The sequence below is a fragment of the Crotalus tigris genome, unplaced genomic scaffold, assembly GCF_016545835.1.
Source record: "Crotalus tigris isolate CLP2741 ecotype Arizona unplaced genomic scaffold, ASM1654583v1 scf7180000017779.458999, whole genome shotgun sequence".
Lineage (NCBI taxonomy): Eukaryota > Metazoa > Chordata > Lepidosauria > Squamata > Viperidae > Crotalus > Crotalus tigris.
In genome coordinates, this window is record NW_024096629.1 from 158,390 (window position 1) to 175,983 (window position 17,594).

Here is a 17,594-nt window from a genome sequence, read left to right on the forward strand (position 1 = left end):
ACTATTTGGAAGGAGAGGTGGCACTGATGACTCCTAAGTTTTGAAGCCTCAAGTCAATACCTACTTGGCCTTAGCCTAAAGCCAGCCCTGGGGCAGTCATTAGATTAGTGGAAAGCCTATAGATATACCTATCCTTTGTTATTTTTTTTTTAAGTATGACATTTGCAACTTAAAATCAACCAACCTGACTTTTCACATGAAAGCAGATATGCAACTTTTCTTAACTAGTTCTGAGAATGGCCCTTTACTTTAGCAAATTTAATTTCTGGATTTAATGCCTAATTGTTTGCAAAGAGACAGGAAAGGTAAACCACAGAGGTTTCGGCTTTACATGTCTTATGAAATTGGATAAACCCCTATACTACAAAAGTATTCAACAAAATAGAAAATACCATTTTTTCAGAATTCCTTTCTGAATTTGGAATTGTGGACCAATAAACTGTCAATCACCTCAGGGATAAGATATTGACATATATCTCATGGTTTTTTACAGCTACAGTCTTCTTAGAGTTTTGGAAACGACGACGAGCTGTACTTACATATGACTGGGACCTCATAGACTGGGAAGATGAAGAGGTAAAAATCCTTTATTATAGCAGTTTTGATATCAACATGCATTGATTTTCAAGATTGTCAGCTATCATGCAACATGTCTGCCTCCTTGGCAACTTATACTTATTAAATGTCAACTTCAGCTTGATTTCTTTTATACCTAATTATTTGAATGTGTGTGTGTGTGTGTGCGCGCGTGCGTGTGTGTGTGTGTATACACATACCCACATGCATACAAACATGAATAAGATTTCAACCTGACAAATGATCATGAATAATAATAGAATATTGACTGAATTAAGCATTTAAAGAGATAGAGATAGATGATAAAGTTCTTTCAATCACTTCTATATAGAGAGCCATCTTGGGCAAGGCGAGTAGCATCCAAGTTTGAATAGCAAACAAATAAACAAATAAATAAATAGTTTATATATTACATTTTCATGCCAGGATCACCTTTCTGAGAATGTGTTTCCATTTATGATAATGCTAGCTTGTCGTTGCAACCAACCGTGCTCTAGAATTTGGATGTACATGCATATAGTCCACTATTCGCAGTACAGACAGACATATATCCACAGACAAGGAAAACACATCTTCCTTCCCCTTGTCCTTACCACTTTCTACAGGAGGGCGATTGAGAGCATCCTGTCATACAGCACCACAGTCTGGTTTGGAAGCATCATTGCTTCAGGCAGGCAGGAAGGCAGTGCAGAGAGTGGTGAGGAAGGCCGAAAAGATTATTGGCAGTTTCCTCCCTTCCATCCAGGACATAGCATATAATCGTTACTTGAGCAGGGTCCGCAAGATTGTCTGGGACATTACACATCCTCTTCAAGACCTGTTTTCCTTGTTATCTTCTGGGAGGAGGCTCCATGGTATCTGAAGTAGAACATTCAGATTCAGTCACAGTTTTGTTCCATACAGTGTTAACCTGGTGAACTCTAAAGCTTCCTCCTACCGTTATGTATTCAAGATGGACAGTAATTAATATTTATATGTTACTTACATGTAAGGGTATAGGTCTATATATATGTTGTATATAGTATGTTTAAATGTGTGTTGTGTCTGTGTACACTTCAAGAGCAAGCAATTAAATTTCATTTTTAATGTGTGCCATTGTGCCCACAGTAAAAAAATGACAATGAAGGTTATCTATCTACCTATCTACAAGCACATCTGGATTAAACTAAAGCTTTGTAATTGCAGGAAGAACTTCGTCCCCAGTTTGAAGCAAAATATTCTCAAGTGGAGCGAGTAAACCCTATAACAGGAAAGCCTGAACCTTTTCAACCTTTTCCTGATAAACTTAGTCGACTGATGGTATCTGTGTCAGGAATATTTTTTATGGTAAAATCCCTGAAAATGTCTAATTCTTCTTGTATTCCTTGTTAATATTTGTCCAATTATTCTGACATAATACGGGTAGTTCTTGACTTATGACCACAATTAAGCTCAACAGTGAGACATTTGTTAAGTGAATTTTGCCCTATTTTACATCCTTTTTCACCACAATTGTTAAGGGAATCACTGCAATTGTTAAGTTAGTAACACAGTTGTTAAGTGAATCTGGCTTCCCCATTGGCTTTGCTTCTCAGAAGATCACAAAAGAGAATCCCATAACCTCAGGACACTGCAATGGTTATAAATATGAGTCAGTTGTCAAGCGTCTGAATTTTGAACATGTGACCATGGGGATACTACAACGGTCATAAGTGTGAAAAATTGACATAACTCTCTTTTTTCATTGTAACTTTGAACGGTCGCTAAATGAACTGTTGTAAATCAAGGACTTACCTGTACAGGTGAGTCAACTAATAAAGGAGTCACGTATTTGTCTTAATGCTCAATTGTATGTGTTTCTTCAACTGTTATGTGTCTGCAGATTTCATTAGTGCTAACTGCAGTGTTCGCAGTGGTGGTTTATCGCCTAGTGGCTATGGAGCGGTTTGCCTCTTTCCAGTGGTATGTCATAAAAATGTACTGGCAGTTTGCAACTTCAGGCACTGGAGTCTGCATCAACTTTATAATCATCATGTCCCTTAATGTAGTAAGTTCCTCACTTTTTTATCTATTAGTGGATATATTAATAAATGTATTAAAATATAAAGTTGATACACTATGTTGGCCAGTTTGCTATGATCTCAACAAATCTGAATGGAACTGATTCCAGTTTAGAATCTAATTTATATTTGAAACTCTTTCTGTTCAAATATAAGTGTAATTGCTTAGTTTTTAAGAACAACATAGAACTATTTTAATTATGGAAGCTGTTTAAAATACTGAGTCTGTCACAATTAATATCAAGAGCTAATGTGATAAAAAATGTAAGATTAAGAACTAGGATCCTACTGTGTTATGGAATTTGGAGTTAATTAGTTATCTTTCAATTTAATGTCCACCACGGTGTTGCCATGACTATAATGTGAATGTGGGGAAACAACCTTGTAAATAAACATCTCAAAGGTGTTTTTTTCCAAACTGAACTGAAGAAGCTTCTTGGATGAGAAACAAAATGTTTTCAAAGAAAACACCCAAAAAGTCCAGTTGCCTTTTGGAAAAAAGCACCTCTGGGACAACCATGATTCAACCTTGATGATTGAAAATCCCCGTAGACACTTGTAAATAAACCTGAGTTTCTTGAAAGGTTTTAAAATACAATGATTAAATTAATATTCAAAGAGTGTTCAACACACAGCCAATTGCTGAACTATCTTAAATAGTTAACAATAGCTTTCTAGGCAGTTTACGATATATCAGCAAAGAGAGCTCAATATGCTTGCTTAAAATCAGAATCTAGAAGAATGAGAATGCTTTTTTTAAAAAAACCAAAACACTGTTACCATCACAATATAATCCCTAAGGCAAGGCAGATGAAAGTGCTTGGGCTAAAAGTGAGATTACAGCAGATGCAAGTCAGGCCATTCTGCAGCAAATATTTGCAGTTAAACCATGGCTGAGGAAGCCCATTGATTGATTGCTATTTACCTTCCTCACGTGATAAAAGCATTCATACTTTCCAGCCAAATCAGGCTAGAAAGCACTCTCAGGGGCAGAACAAAGAGCCATTTGATTCTGCAGACCGTTAGTAATAAGATGGGCATCCATACAGTAAACACTAAAGTATGCTACTATTGAAAAATAAGGGAGACTTAATTAGCTGGCTGGTACTTCAAACTACATAGTGCAGACTGCTTGAAACCGGAGGGAATACTTGCAATCTTCACATGAAGCCTTCCATTTCAGAACAGAAACAGAAAAACATTAAATGCATAATTGTAAACTTGTTCTGAATTTGAATGTGACTGAAATATTAATAAATTCAATCCACTCAATCCACTCTGGGGGGAAAAAGAAAAACACATCAATGATATAACATCCACTTCAGTCCCCTGACTGAAGTAGGAATTTTGGAACTGTTCATTCTCATACATTCACTCTATGTTGACCTAATCTTATTTCTTGATTGTTGTGCAATTTAAGCAATAAATATTTAATTGAGATTTTTTTTCCCTGAAAAACATATATTTATAAATATATTTCTCTTAAAATATATATTTTATATACATATTGGTGTATTATTATTATTATTATTATTATTATTATTACTATTTGCCATCAACCCTAGCCCTATTATTATTTGTATTTTAGACTATAGCACGTTATTGTTTCAGCAAAAGGAATATAAGTAACAACAAAAGAATGTGGAAGTTCTGAAAATATAAACGTTAATATTTGCAGATGCCCACATCATAAAGGTCAGAGAAGGGCAAAATCTAGAAGTTAAATGCAGTCCAATTTGCATTTCAAATCTGGGTATAACTTCATAGAAGCCTTTCCTGCTTCAGTAAACAAGTTTTTAATTAGACATTCCTTTTAAAATTGAACTTAGGGGAAACAAGCAAATCGCTTCCCTTGTCAAAATGCTATTGAACTGAATGCAGTTGGGGGATTTCATAGCTATTATCTCTCTACTTCCCTATCTATAATCTCTCTAAGAACATTGCATCTTTAATAGAAGAGGCATTCTGTTTTTCCATCCATATTGAGGACTATAGTCCATGCCTGCATATGATTATTTTTTTTACATTTCAAAATTAACACCAAAAAAGCAAGCTTTGTTATAATGTGCAGGAAGTGTTATCAACACCAGAATTCAGGGATGACTGCACATGGGGTTTTAAATAGCTAAGATGTTATTGCAAATATACCACTGAAACCTTAACCCTTTTTTAAGGGCATGAGAAAGTGGTGAGGTTTCAATTGCATGATCATAGCTGCCATCTTGACTTTTTTGCCCCCCTTCCACAAATGATTGTTTCAGAATGCTTATTTCTCTCCTTGCAAGGCCTGAGGAGATTTGGGCAAAGGCTTGAACAAGAAAATATATTAAGTGAGGCAATGCACATTTCAGGAAGGCAGGCTTCAAAAAAAAATTTCAGCAGAGAGATAAGAGTTCAGAGGCCACCACAACAAGCTGATTTTGTCTCAACTGTCAATTTTGTAAGGTGATCATTTTGAAGGAAACTCATCAACGGAATCAGCGTCCGTTACTATAGCAGTTATCAGTGTTATTAAAATGGCAACGAATAAATGTGTCATAGCAACCGGCTGTTAGTTAATGACTCTCTGTGCTTATTGCACTGGGGAAATTCATTCTTGACGCCTTTCTCTAACAATATGAAAACTATCTGAAATCTCATATCTGGAACACAACAAGTGCAGGCAAAGCACTCTCAAGAAAAGCAAAGTTTTTACACTTATGGAGATACTCCAAGAAGTGTATATCAGATTTAAATCTGCCTGACTTCCAGGAGAGAAATTAGAAGTTAGAAGAATGGGTGTGGATTACTTTCCTTGGACTGATGTCTATAAAACTGGAAATTCCAGTTTAAAATGCATGCATTCTGTGGGCACAAGCAGACATTCTTCGCTGTTAGCATTCTAATGATATAGTGTATGGTATATCTCTCGAGGTCAAACACGTAACACATTCACAATCCTGGTCAAGCTATTCATAGGTAAGGCATACGTTGCCTTTGTTTGTTTGTTTTTCTATTGTTTATAGTAGGAAACATTCATCATTAAGGAATTGGATTAGAGGTTACTTTTTACACCTGCTTTTTAAAGCTGAAATCATGCTTTAAAGTGGGATGTTTGTAAAATGTATGTTCCTCTCTTATGTTGGTTTCAGGTATATGAAAAAGTTGCCTATCTTTTAACAGATCTAGGTAAGTAATGTTTCTTCAAAAAAGTCTTCAGGAGTTGAGGCGATTTTAGTTCCACTGGAGATTTGACACCTGCAGCATACAATATTGGCCCTAGGTTTTATATTCTACTAGGGTTAATCCAACAGCTTTACTCAGGGTTTAAACCACTCGAGTCTTTTGAAATTGGAAAGAGTAAATAAATCTTAGCAAGTAAATAAGAAAGTAAATTAAAAAAGTGTTATGACATTATTCTACTTTGCTTTGATTCTTCATTGTTCTGCCTTGTTTTAATAACCATTAACACAAACTGATTATTTGCTCATCAATGTAATAATTTTATTTATTTATTTATTTGTTTGTTTGTTTGTTTGTTTGTTTATTTATTTATATCCTACCCTTATTATCTTCACAAATAACTCAAGGTGACAAACATCTCTAGTACATCTTCCTTCTCCAGTTATCCTCACAACAACAACCCTGTGAGGTGAGAGTTGGGCTGAGAGAGAGTGACTGGCCCAAAGTCACCCAGCTGACTTTAATGGCTAAGGCAAGACTTGAACTCATGGTCTCTTGCTTTCTAGCTTGGTGCCTTAACCATTAGACTAAATTGGCTCTACGTTCTTCCCTACAGCCTATATGACTGTAACCCATCCAACAATATACCTCTAATATAACCCCTAAGTGAAGAACTTTTTGTTGAAACGCTGAATCTTATTAATCACCCTTTGCGATAAAGGGATAAAAATAACTGGCTATCCACCTTGTTTCCTTTTGCATATATATGCAGTTATTCATCTTCACATTTCTTCAGAATTGCAAGTGGTTCCTGATTTTCACTAGGATTACCAATCCTGAGTTCCAAAAAACTGAATGAGACAGGTTGACAGCAAAAGTTAAAGGTTTCTACATCTCATTGCTGCCCCTTAGCCCAGATCTGATCACCCTAATTTCTAGAGAACTTAAATTCTAATATTAGCAATAAAGGATTTTAAAGACTACAGACACTTACTAGTCGTAGGCACAAAACTACCCATTCCACTGAAAATGATATTGAAGATCTAACTAGTAAAATTCATCCAGGTACCCAATATACTGACGAAATTAATGGTCTTAGAATTATAATAACTTTCTATTACAGTCCTAGATTAGTGGTCACACTTTGAGCATTGAGTTCTGTGAATTTACTCCCAAGTAAACGGGTGCTTGGAAATATAGAGAGATACATTTATTTTATTGGCAAATGTTTTAAATTTGTTTGTTTGATGTATTTGTGTACCACTATAATCTCCTAAGACTTCCATGTAAACATTTACAAAGGCTCCCAGAATTTCACTATAAATCCATTTTATGGCTAGAATTTAAAACTGTATTTTTACATTTCAAGTTTCAGATTTGACTTAATAGGCAGATTGAAATTTAAATGGTATATGCTTAAAATAAAAAATGTTATGTTCTTTGACAGTCTATGAAGGAATTTTTGTTGAGACATTTTGTTTTCTTTTTATAGAACACCCCAGAACAGACTCAGAGTGGGAAAACAGTTTTGCTTTGAAAATGTTTCTTTTCCAGTTTGTCAATTTAAACAGTTCTATTTTCTACATTGCATTTTTTCTTGGAAGGTAAATTAACTTAAAGTGAATTGAGAAAATAATTTTGTGATGTATTGAAATTTGTTTTTAGAGGGATGACAATACCCTTGGACAGTAAAGTGTGCTTCACAATCCAGTGCCTAAATATAAGCTGTGAAGGAAGGGAGGGAGGATTAGTGAAAAAGAAAGGGAAGGGAAGGAAAGATGTGATAAGTGCACACTTGTATATTTCACTATGTATTTACTACATGGAATACATATGTTTGAAATTCAGATAAGTATTTATAGTTCTACTTCATTTGTTTCTTGCTTACAAAGCAAACAACCAGGGACTCACTATTTGAAATTGATAGATTGCCTACAGAGATAAATGGTGTAAATTATATTCGGTGAATACATATTGTGATGTGGGAATTGCATTCCTAGACATCTGTTTCTAACTGTGATGATGACAAAATGGGGAATGTGGTCTGCAAGTATGTAAGAGACAGAGTGTGCATTGTTACATTAAAATGTGTCACTTGCCCCCTCTTGCAGATGCTAGGATTGCATTGTTCCAATACTCCTGATTGTGTCTTTGTTCCTCTGCCAATTTCAGTCTAACTCCTGGCTTTCTTTTGTATGAATTTTCATGCTCTATTTTGTACTCATTGTTCTCAAACTCTTTGGCCCTCACTGCTGTTTCATGGAGAGTTATGAAAAGCTATGTCTATGGTCAGACTGTTAGATTCAAATAATGTAAATAATTTCACACTAGACATCAGAAAGAACTAGAGTGCTGTTAATATGCATCACAACAACAACAACTAAGATCATTTGTATAGTTGACACCACCTCTTTCACTAGGGTGTACTAGAATTTATCTATATGGTGGTGTTATAAAATAGCTACAGAATTTCAAAATCATTCTAAACGGTGCTTAATCTTTTTTTACTTATCAACTTGTCAAATTTTTCTCTTCGTGTTACATTTTGTTGAGGAACAGAAATCTTATCTTTCAGATTTGCTGGTCGTCCTGGAATGTACAACAAACTTTTTAACAAATGGAGATTAGAAGAGGTAATAGTATTTCTTATTCACCCAGTTTTATCTTAATTTATAAACTACTGCCTTTTAACATTAATTTTCATAGCTGCTTGCTTTTTTGGCTGCTGGTAAGCTAAATACTTGTGCCTAGTCTACAGAAAAGAAGGACGGGGGGGGGGGTGACATGATAGCAATATTCCAGTATTTGAGAGGCTGCCACAAAGAAGAGCGGGAGTCAACACATTTTCCAAAGCACCAGAGGGCAGGACAAGAAACAATGAATGGAAACTAATCAAGGACAGAAGCAATCTGGAATTAAGGAGAAACTTCCTAACAGTGAGAACAATGAACCAGCAGAACAGCTTGCCTTCAGTGGGTGTTTCATCACTGGACGTTTTTAAGAAGAGACTGGACAGCTGTTTGTCTGAAATGGTATAGGATCTCCTGCTTGAGCAAGGGGTTGGGCTCCAAGGTCCCTTCCCGTTCTATTCTGACTTATGACTTACACTTTTTAAGGTTGACGACTCATCGTAATCACAAGTCATGTTTTGTGGCCATGTAAATACAATAAATAAATGTTCCAATATCTCAGGGGCTGCCATAAAGAAGAGGGAATTAAGCTATTTTCCAAAGCACCTGAATGCAGGACAAGAAGCAACGGGTGGAAACTAATCAAGGAGAGAAGCAACCTAGAACTAAGGAGAAACTTCCTGACAGTGAGAACAATTAATCAGTGGAACAGCTTGCCTCCAGAAGCAGTAAATGCTCCAACACTGGAAGTTTTTAAGAAGAGAATGGACAGCCATTTGTCCGAAATGGTGTAGGGTTTCCTGCCCGAGCAGGGGGTTGGACTAGATGACCTCCAAGGTCCCTTCCAACTTTACTACTATTATTATTATTATAAATAAATAAATCATCAAATGATATAAAATAATTTGCCTAATATAACAAATACTGTATATGCCGGCGTACAAGGCGACTCGGTGTATAAGACGACCCCCATCTTTGGTGCCAATTTTAGCGCTTGCGGAAGTCATCTTATACGCCGGCATATATGGTACATTAATTATAATGACTGGACTGACTTCAAGAATGGCTTAAATTAAAAAAAAAACTTTGTTATTTTTTACTAATTTTTCCCATAGTGTCATCCAAGTGGCTGCTTAATAGATCTGTGTCTGCAAATGGGTGTAATCATGGTTTTAAAACAAATGTGGAACAATTTCATGGAACTTGGTTATCCGTAAGTATGATACGTAATATCTTTATATTTCTACAAAATAAAAATATTTCTTATGTTCTTTGCAAATTTTGATACAGATATGGTTGCTACCAAATTTCGGTGAGACTGTATTTCCTTTTTGTTGCTTGATTTAGCAAATATAAAAGATGCAGTAGCTTTATACATGCACACTTCCAGAAAAAAAACACATGAATGAGAAAATATGTTCAAAATATTATTTAAGTATATGTTGAATACTATTTTGTAAAGATTTTTGTTTTAAATCCCTTGGATTAATTAGAAATGTAGGTATTGAATAGATTAATGAATCATGTCATCTAAAAACAGACAGATCCAAATCTCCCTAATATTAAATATAATGCCAGAGCAATTTTATTTGTTGCAGAAGGTTTTACTTAAAAAAAAATGAGAGAGAACATACCAATAGCAAAAGCAGGTTTTATGCTTTCTTGAAATCTTTCATTATAACCCTATTTTCAAAATATTTATTTTAGTAGCTCTAACCCTAATGCAAGGCATTCACAAAATCAATATATATTCCACCTCAGATTGCCTTTAATAATTATATATTATTAAGAAAGAAAGTCAAAGAGAATTTGCACAAGCCATCAAGATAATCATTACTTCATCAAGTCTTGATAGGACCATCTGCACAAACAGGAATCTCCTTTCTTTAGGTGGTCTAAGGAAGAGAATGGTGAATCCAAACATCATTTGGGGGGGGGGGGGCAAAAATCCTGCAAGGTGACGCTACAGGTTTCATGCTCTGGCTATGTAATGTAGGTTACTCCAGAATTGGTGGTCACGACGCAAGATCAAGAAAGGAGGACAGTTACTAGAGCATAAAGTGTCTTTATCTCAATGGGAAAAAGATTGGAATCTACAGCCCATGAATCTCCATGGTCTGATGGATGAATACTTGGAAATGGGTGAGCATTGTGATAAAAAAGAAAAAAAAAATTATGGGGGGGTAGAAGATTTGCTTACTAAGTTTCCTATTTCTAACCATGTGAATTTTCTTTCTAGTTATACAGTTTGGCTTTACTACAATCTTTGTTGCTGCTTTTCCACTAGCACCTTTGCTGGCTTTGCTTAATAATATTATAGAAATCAGGCTGGATGCATACAAATTTGTAACACAGTGGAGGAGGCCAATGCCTGCAAGAGCAACTGACATAGGTGAGATTCCTCTGTATGTAATCAGCGTGTTGCCAATCTTAGACTTCTTCAGCAGAAATAGTTCATCATTATGGATTCATTGCAATTTTCTCGTTGTGAATTCTTTTGGGGGCAAAATTTCATTTTGCAAAGGTGGTTTGCATTTTATAAGTCAGTTACATGTGCATAGATTCCAATGTGTTTTTTCATTAATAAAACAGATAATGTTGGATAAACTGAAATGGAAAGAACAGTAGTTTTGAAAGACATAAAGACCTTGAACAAGAGACCTTCAGAGACTTGCCTGTTCTGCGTAAAAATGCAATGAACTGGATCAAACAAACAGTTGTTCCATCTCTATATTGCCATCATTCACCTGAGATTCCTGTAACAAGTCTATATAGTATGAAAACATCATTTTTCACGCATGTATGATGTTAGAATTATAAACAAGGCAAAATGGATTATCATTTATTGTCACAGCAAAGGGCAAGTTGATAAACTGGTTCTGAAAGTGGATGTTTATTTCCTAGACTAATTCAAATGAAGGACAAGATACACAGCATTGTTGGAAATTGCTATCTAATTCTGTTATGTAACTGGATAAATCTTTATAATGCTTTATCAGCTTTGTATTTAGTCATACTATAATTCTTTTCTTCTAGGTATCTGGTATGGGATCCTTGAGGGAATAGGAGTTCTAGCAGTAATCACCAATGCTTTTGTTATTGCCATCACTTCAGACTATATCCCACGTTTTGTTTATGCATACAAATATGGACCTTGTATCAACGAAGGATACAGACAGGAAAAGTAATTCTGCCTTTACTATACTTTTTTTTTTAACTGATGTCCTAACTTCTGCATTTTTATAAAGTTTGTCAGCAGATTTGCCTTCCCCCTTGGGGAATTTATCTCTTGCAATTTGTCTGCAACTGCTACTTTGACAAACTACATCTACGCTAAAGGTTGTGCCAATGAAGCTCAAAAATCATGCTAACCAATCTCTACTTGCAGAATCATTATCTTCAACCTGTGCATCTGAACTGTGTTGTTTTTATGTTTGTTGTATTTAGTGGAACAACTTCACAGTTTCAATGTCTTAATATGCTCAAGACTGTGAAGATTGTTTAAAAAATATGCTGCTATGACAAATATCACACAAATAAAATAATATTGCAAGTTTACTTGTTCCTTGGGCCCCTACTTAGGATGACACTAAAATCCAGAACAATGAAAATAGTATTATAAAAAATTCTTAATCCTATTCCCCACCTTCAGAACATTTATTTCCATTTATCTCATATCCTGATATCACTATACCTAGCATTTCATCAGTAGACCATGACAGGGTTTGCTTACAAAAATACAGACAATCCCTAATGTCAAAAGTATACCATCTATGTTAAAAGGAAACTACCTATGATTGTTCATGTGTTTTGGGCCACAACTTTCATGAACAATGTATTGGCTATGGTTGAAGTCCAAAATTTGTAGAGGTAATCAGATTGCTTACTTCTGAACTAGACAATTTATGACTTAATAATCTTCTGTTTTATTTTCATTTATTTTTGCTATAAATAATTTTTCAAATTTCAATTGATGATGTTTTCTGATTCTTTGGTTTTACAGTTACACATTTAATAGGTAGGTATAACAGAGGAATTATTGCATCATGCAGATAGGCGGGTTTTTTTCCTCTCTAATTCTGCTCCATTATCCATGCTATGGCTCTAACCTTTTTTTCCGAGATAATCTTCAATCCTCTTTATAAAGAAATAAACAGATGAGCTTCTATTCTAAGCCTTAGTCCATGACCTCAATAAATGTTTCCATGAAAATGCCTTGGCATGGTCCTCATTTCATTAACATTTTCTTTTAGATCTGAACAGGAATAAACATATATATTTACTGAGTTGAAATCAGACTTGCATTAAAACAGCATAAATTAGATCAAAATAGAAGTTTCCATGGAATCAACATTATCTTATTTTTTTGACATTTGTAGGACGGGTACTAAATATCCATCAACCAAATAATTATTTAGCAAACTGAAATATTACTTCTTTCCAACTTAACCATTCATGATACCTTGGTGTCCATTATTTCACCAGTGATAGTATCATGAGAAAGTAATGCCTTCAACCCAGGATTCCAAATACAGATTTATATTGTTGGGGCTGTCTGTCAGAATCCTGTTCCTAAGTACAATTTGACATCCTTATTCATTTTGAGAAGGAAACTAGTTTCAATTAGCATCCCATAATTATTGAAACCAAACAACAAGACAGAGATTTTTATTTAGCTTTAGTTAGGACGTCTAAGCCAAAGAAAAAAATTCCACATGTGCATGCATCAATTTCCAAGGCATAAACATCACACATACTCAGAGCTTTATGGTTTTCTTGCAACATAGCTCCTGCTACCCCCATATGGAATTCTATGACATTTTGTCTTCATCATCCACTGAAAATATGACCAGCATGCCATAACATATGTAGGCATGCATGGGTAAGGGCAAAGAGGGTGAATGAAACATGTGTTGCATGCCCAGTTCCTGACAAAGTCATTCTTCAGGACCAAATGTATTAATTAGTCTTTTTTAATCTCCTAGGTGTTTGAAGGGATATGTCAACAGTAGCTTATCAATATTTGATCTGAGTGAACTCGGCAAAGGATATTCAGGATATTGCAGGTATGTATTACATGCATGACTCATTAACTTGCAGGATGGAGATCATTCTAATTGTATGAGGAAGCCTGTCAAAATCTTAGATTCCACAACTGCTTTTTAACTTTCAATTAATATTAATTATTAAATATTAATTCTGAGCCATGCAAATGGAAAGACATCCCTATGTGTGGGGATTGAGTAAGAGATACTGAAATTGTTACGCTGTGTAACTTTAAGAGAATTTTATCAATTATTTTTGTGCGATATGCATTCATCATTTTTAATTGAACTAAAGTGTTTATATTCCTAAGTCTCTGGGGCAGGTCTCTGGGGCTGAAAACTACTTATAGCAATGTAAAAAATAACAAAGTCTAACAAAGTAAGGGTAAAAATGACAGAAACAAAAATTTCAGTAAAAGTTCAGCAACAAATCCACCAAGCAGAGAAACTGCTATTCCTTTTAGAAAGGCTGCAAAACAAACAAGAATCATTTTCATCTCTTTTTTGTCAGCCAAAGTCTGACAAAGACAAAGTCCCTTGCTACTTACATCTTCAGTGCACATGGTGTGGCTCTCCCAGAAACAGTGAAGGATCACATTTTATAATGTGCTTCTGCCTAATGCAGCCTAATCCAACCAACATTTAAATAGCTTGTGCTACAGTTATCTGGAGAGTTTAAGATTAGGGAAGCAAGCTAGCACATATTCATTTCCCTTTTTCCATTTGCTGTTGACCCATTTCTTTTTCTGGAGATATTCCTATCTTTCTCTCTCTTTGTCTGTGTGTGTGTGTGTGTGTGCACGCGCACGCACGTGCACATCTAGTATAAGAGATATATACTATCCATTATGATCATTAACCAGAAATTCAATATAATAAATAAAACCTGATAAGTCAGGGGCCCCAACCCCTGGTCCATGGAGCAGTACCGGGCTGCTGCATGCCAGCAACCGGGCCGCACAAACAAGGAAAGCCCCATCCGTGACATGCAAGCAGCACACAAAACCACACACCCTCCGATCCACAGAAAAACCTCTCTCCACCAAACCAGTCCCTGGTGCCCAAAAGGTTGGGGACCTCTGTGCTAAGTAATAAAATGTAATGAAATATCCAACCCTTTTCATGTATAAGCATAGTTATGCTGTCCTGTGGTGGTGAAATATCTTTATTTGTCTGTATATGGGTAAGATATGTATATATTTATGTGTATGTGGGTGGATGGATGGATGGATAAATGGATGGATGCATGCATGCATGCATGGATGCATGGGTGTGGGACTCTGTGTGTGTGTGTGTATATGTGTTTGTGTGTGTGTGTCTATACAGACAGACAGATACACATATCTAAGAATGTGGTTAGGCATCCATGGGTGTGGATGTGGACATCTGAAAAGGATCACTGGATAGATAGACAGATGGAATCAACTGCTGTCCTTCTCTACTTCTGTCACAGGTATAGAGATTACAGAGCACCTCCATGGAGTTCAACTCCATATGAATTCACCTTGCAGTTCTGGCATGTTCTAGCAGCTCGACTGGCTTTCATTATTGTCTTTGAGGTGAGTTGGACTGAGACTTGAATGGAGAGCCACTTAGCTGTCTTTTTTTAAAAAAACAAACAAATTTTATTAGTTTTTTAACTCTTTAACTCGGGACACACCATGGTGCTGGGGTAGTCAAATATCCAACAATAAATCCATATAAAATAACCCAAGTAAATACATTAAATATTCCCTCTCTATTTCCCTCAAATAATATAATATATTTAAAATAATCCATTTCTACATTAAATTTCTATAAATCCTAATCCTGTTTTTAAACTTTATTAATTTACAATTACTACAATCCACTTTAACCTTAAATAAACATATTGTCACTTTGGGTATCCCTTCCAAATGTATTCTAGTTCTTAATCTCTTAAATCTTTAATTTTTTCACGAATCTCTCTTATTTCTTCTTTCACTACTTGATATTTATCCTAATTAAAATAAAATATAACTCTACCCTATACATATACCATCCATCAATCAGTCTATCTCTATAACAAAATAAAATAATACCAAACCTTAAACCATTTCAATCCATTAGGCAAAATTCAAATCTCATCCAAATAGTTATCATATCTAGAAACACCCATATTATTACACAAAGCATCATCTTACTAAATTAACATACTCAATTAATTATTAAATCAATCCAAATCACTATAAAACCTCTTCCATTGTCATTCATTCCATTACAAAATAGTTTTCATACAAATAAACCTATTGTTCCAAAAAATTACATTCTTAATCTATTTAACATATATATTCAAGTAATCACCAATTTTTCTCTCGCTTCTAACTCTAAGTCTTAAACCTTAAATCAATCCATATTTCTACAGTGCCTTTTAATCCATTACATATAGTTTTAAATTTCTCTTTTCAGTCTTATTCTGGCTTTTTTTGTGCCAGGCCGGTTTCCATAACAAAGCTTCTATCTCAGCAAGTAGATCTCCCTTTGTCACTTGTAATATCATTTGAATCAGTAGAAAACACCTCATCCTCTGTAATGGGCATGTGGCTCTTTGTCATTTCATTGCTTCAAAAGTTCCAGTCTCAATTTTTGGTTCTTCTGATCCTCGAGAATATGGATGGAATGCTTGTAAGGTAAAATAGATTTCTCTTTAATCTCAATTAGTTCTTCTGGTATATTTTGATTTGTAACATAGTCAGATGAGGTCTGAAAATCAGTTTGAAGGTTTGGAGAATTTGGAGTAAGGCTTCTGGCTCTTATTTCTGTAATAATCTCTTTCATTTTAGCGCATACTTCTTCGGTAGCTTCATAAATTTTTTCTCACTATAAGTTTACAGTTTAGTTGTAAATAAGGTGTCTCCATTTTAGTAGTAGTTGAAGAGAGTCCCTTTTATCAGTTAGTGGAGGATATATATAAACAATATCCACCCTCACAATTTCCCACAGCTGGATCAGCTTCTGTTTTCTCATCAAGAATAGTTTGAAGGTCAAGCCCACCTCATCTCCAAAGAAAAACAGATAATTGCAATATTAACTATTCACCACAAGATGTCCTGAGTAGGTTACAAAATCTTTCCCAGACACCATTTTTTTTCCTCTTCTCTCTCTTTTAAAGGAAAAGGTGGGGGAAAAATATTCTTCCAGTTTAAAGTGATAGTAAAGCTCTGAAAAAAAAAAATTTGTACCCCAAAGTAAATGAAAGTAAAATATAGTCATTGAAATTACTTGTTCTGTCTTTTTATTCAGGCGCCTTTCTTCCCATGCATACAAACGCCACTCTTTCAAAGAAGGGAATTAATTCCAACAAAGCTTTTACAGGCAAACAATCAAGTAGGGTGAAGAGAGGAGAAGGAGAAGTCTCACCCGGATCATCCGCAGTGGATCTTTCATGCTTAGATGTACCTGTGACTTTTGGCTGGTGCAGCTAAGGAATGGGCCATCTTGCAGGAAGATCTTTGCTCTATTGGCCCTAAAGAGTTAACTGGAAGAAGAAGCTGCCGCCCTCCTCGGTGGTTGCCCCTCTTGGGCAACTTTCAACCCACTAGGGGATCTACCAGCAAAGAAAACACAGCCGGTGGAGAGACAAGTCTCTTTACACAACCAGAGTCGGTGTGAACCAGAACTGGAAGTCCCACTTAGCTATCTTATGGAGGGGGAAAAAAAAACATGCAACTTTCTCTTAGTTCTCTTGAAGTGCAGCAATAGTGGCTGCATTCATGTGACATCATAGGCTAAACATATTGATTAGCAAGTGAGTGACCTATCAATGTATGCATGCATCCACTTGCACATATTCATACAAAGCATACACATGTTTAAGCACATTTTACGATGTCTGAAATTATCCAAAACAGAGACTTGTACCCCTAGTGCCCAAATGCTGGAGAATTTATGAGTGACTTAATTGAAATACATTCTAATTATTGTTAATATAAAAGAGGCTTAGTCGATACTAAAATGAGTGAAATGAATTTATCAGACCTTTAAACATGTGATACGCCAACTTAATTTTATTCCACAAAGAACTTATTTTTCACTAGGGATCGCACGTGTGCTGTCAGAAATCCCACCTCTCACATTAAAGTCAACATGTATATTTGGAGACCTTGAAAGACCTCAAAGTCTAT

General features: G+C 35.4%; 1 protein-coding gene across 6 annotated transcripts in view; it reads left to right on the plus strand.

The window, feature by feature from the left end:
* The window catches only part of ANO3 (anoctamin 3), a 175,081-nt gene that overhangs the window by 152,231 nt on the left and 5,256 nt on the right, over window positions 1-17,594 (plus strand). For 4 of the 6 annotated variants that reach the window (XM_039342220.1, XM_039342222.1, XM_039342223.1 and 1 more), the window contains 13 exons: window positions 494-576; window positions 1,762-1,902; window positions 2,438-2,602; window positions 5,747-5,783; window positions 7,270-7,381; window positions 8,353-8,410; window positions 9,523-9,620; window positions 10,404-10,549; window positions 10,647-10,799; window positions 11,444-11,591; window positions 12,411-12,425; window positions 13,393-13,473; window positions 14,906-15,011. In XM_039342220.1, the coding sequence (XP_039198154.1) occupies window positions 494-576; window positions 1,762-1,902; window positions 2,438-2,602; window positions 5,747-5,783; window positions 7,270-7,381; window positions 8,353-8,410; window positions 9,523-9,620; window positions 10,404-10,549; window positions 10,647-10,799; window positions 11,444-11,591; window positions 12,411-12,425; window positions 13,393-13,473; window positions 14,906-15,011 (1,343 nt within the window). The remainder of the gene's footprint in view (window positions 1-493; window positions 577-1,761; window positions 1,903-2,437; window positions 2,603-5,746; window positions 5,784-7,269; window positions 7,382-8,352; window positions 8,411-9,522; window positions 9,621-10,403; window positions 10,550-10,646; window positions 10,800-11,443; window positions 11,592-12,410; window positions 12,426-13,392; window positions 13,474-14,905; window positions 15,012-17,594) is intronic. The other 2 variants (XM_039342221.1, XM_039342224.1) reach the window with 1 other exon arrangement.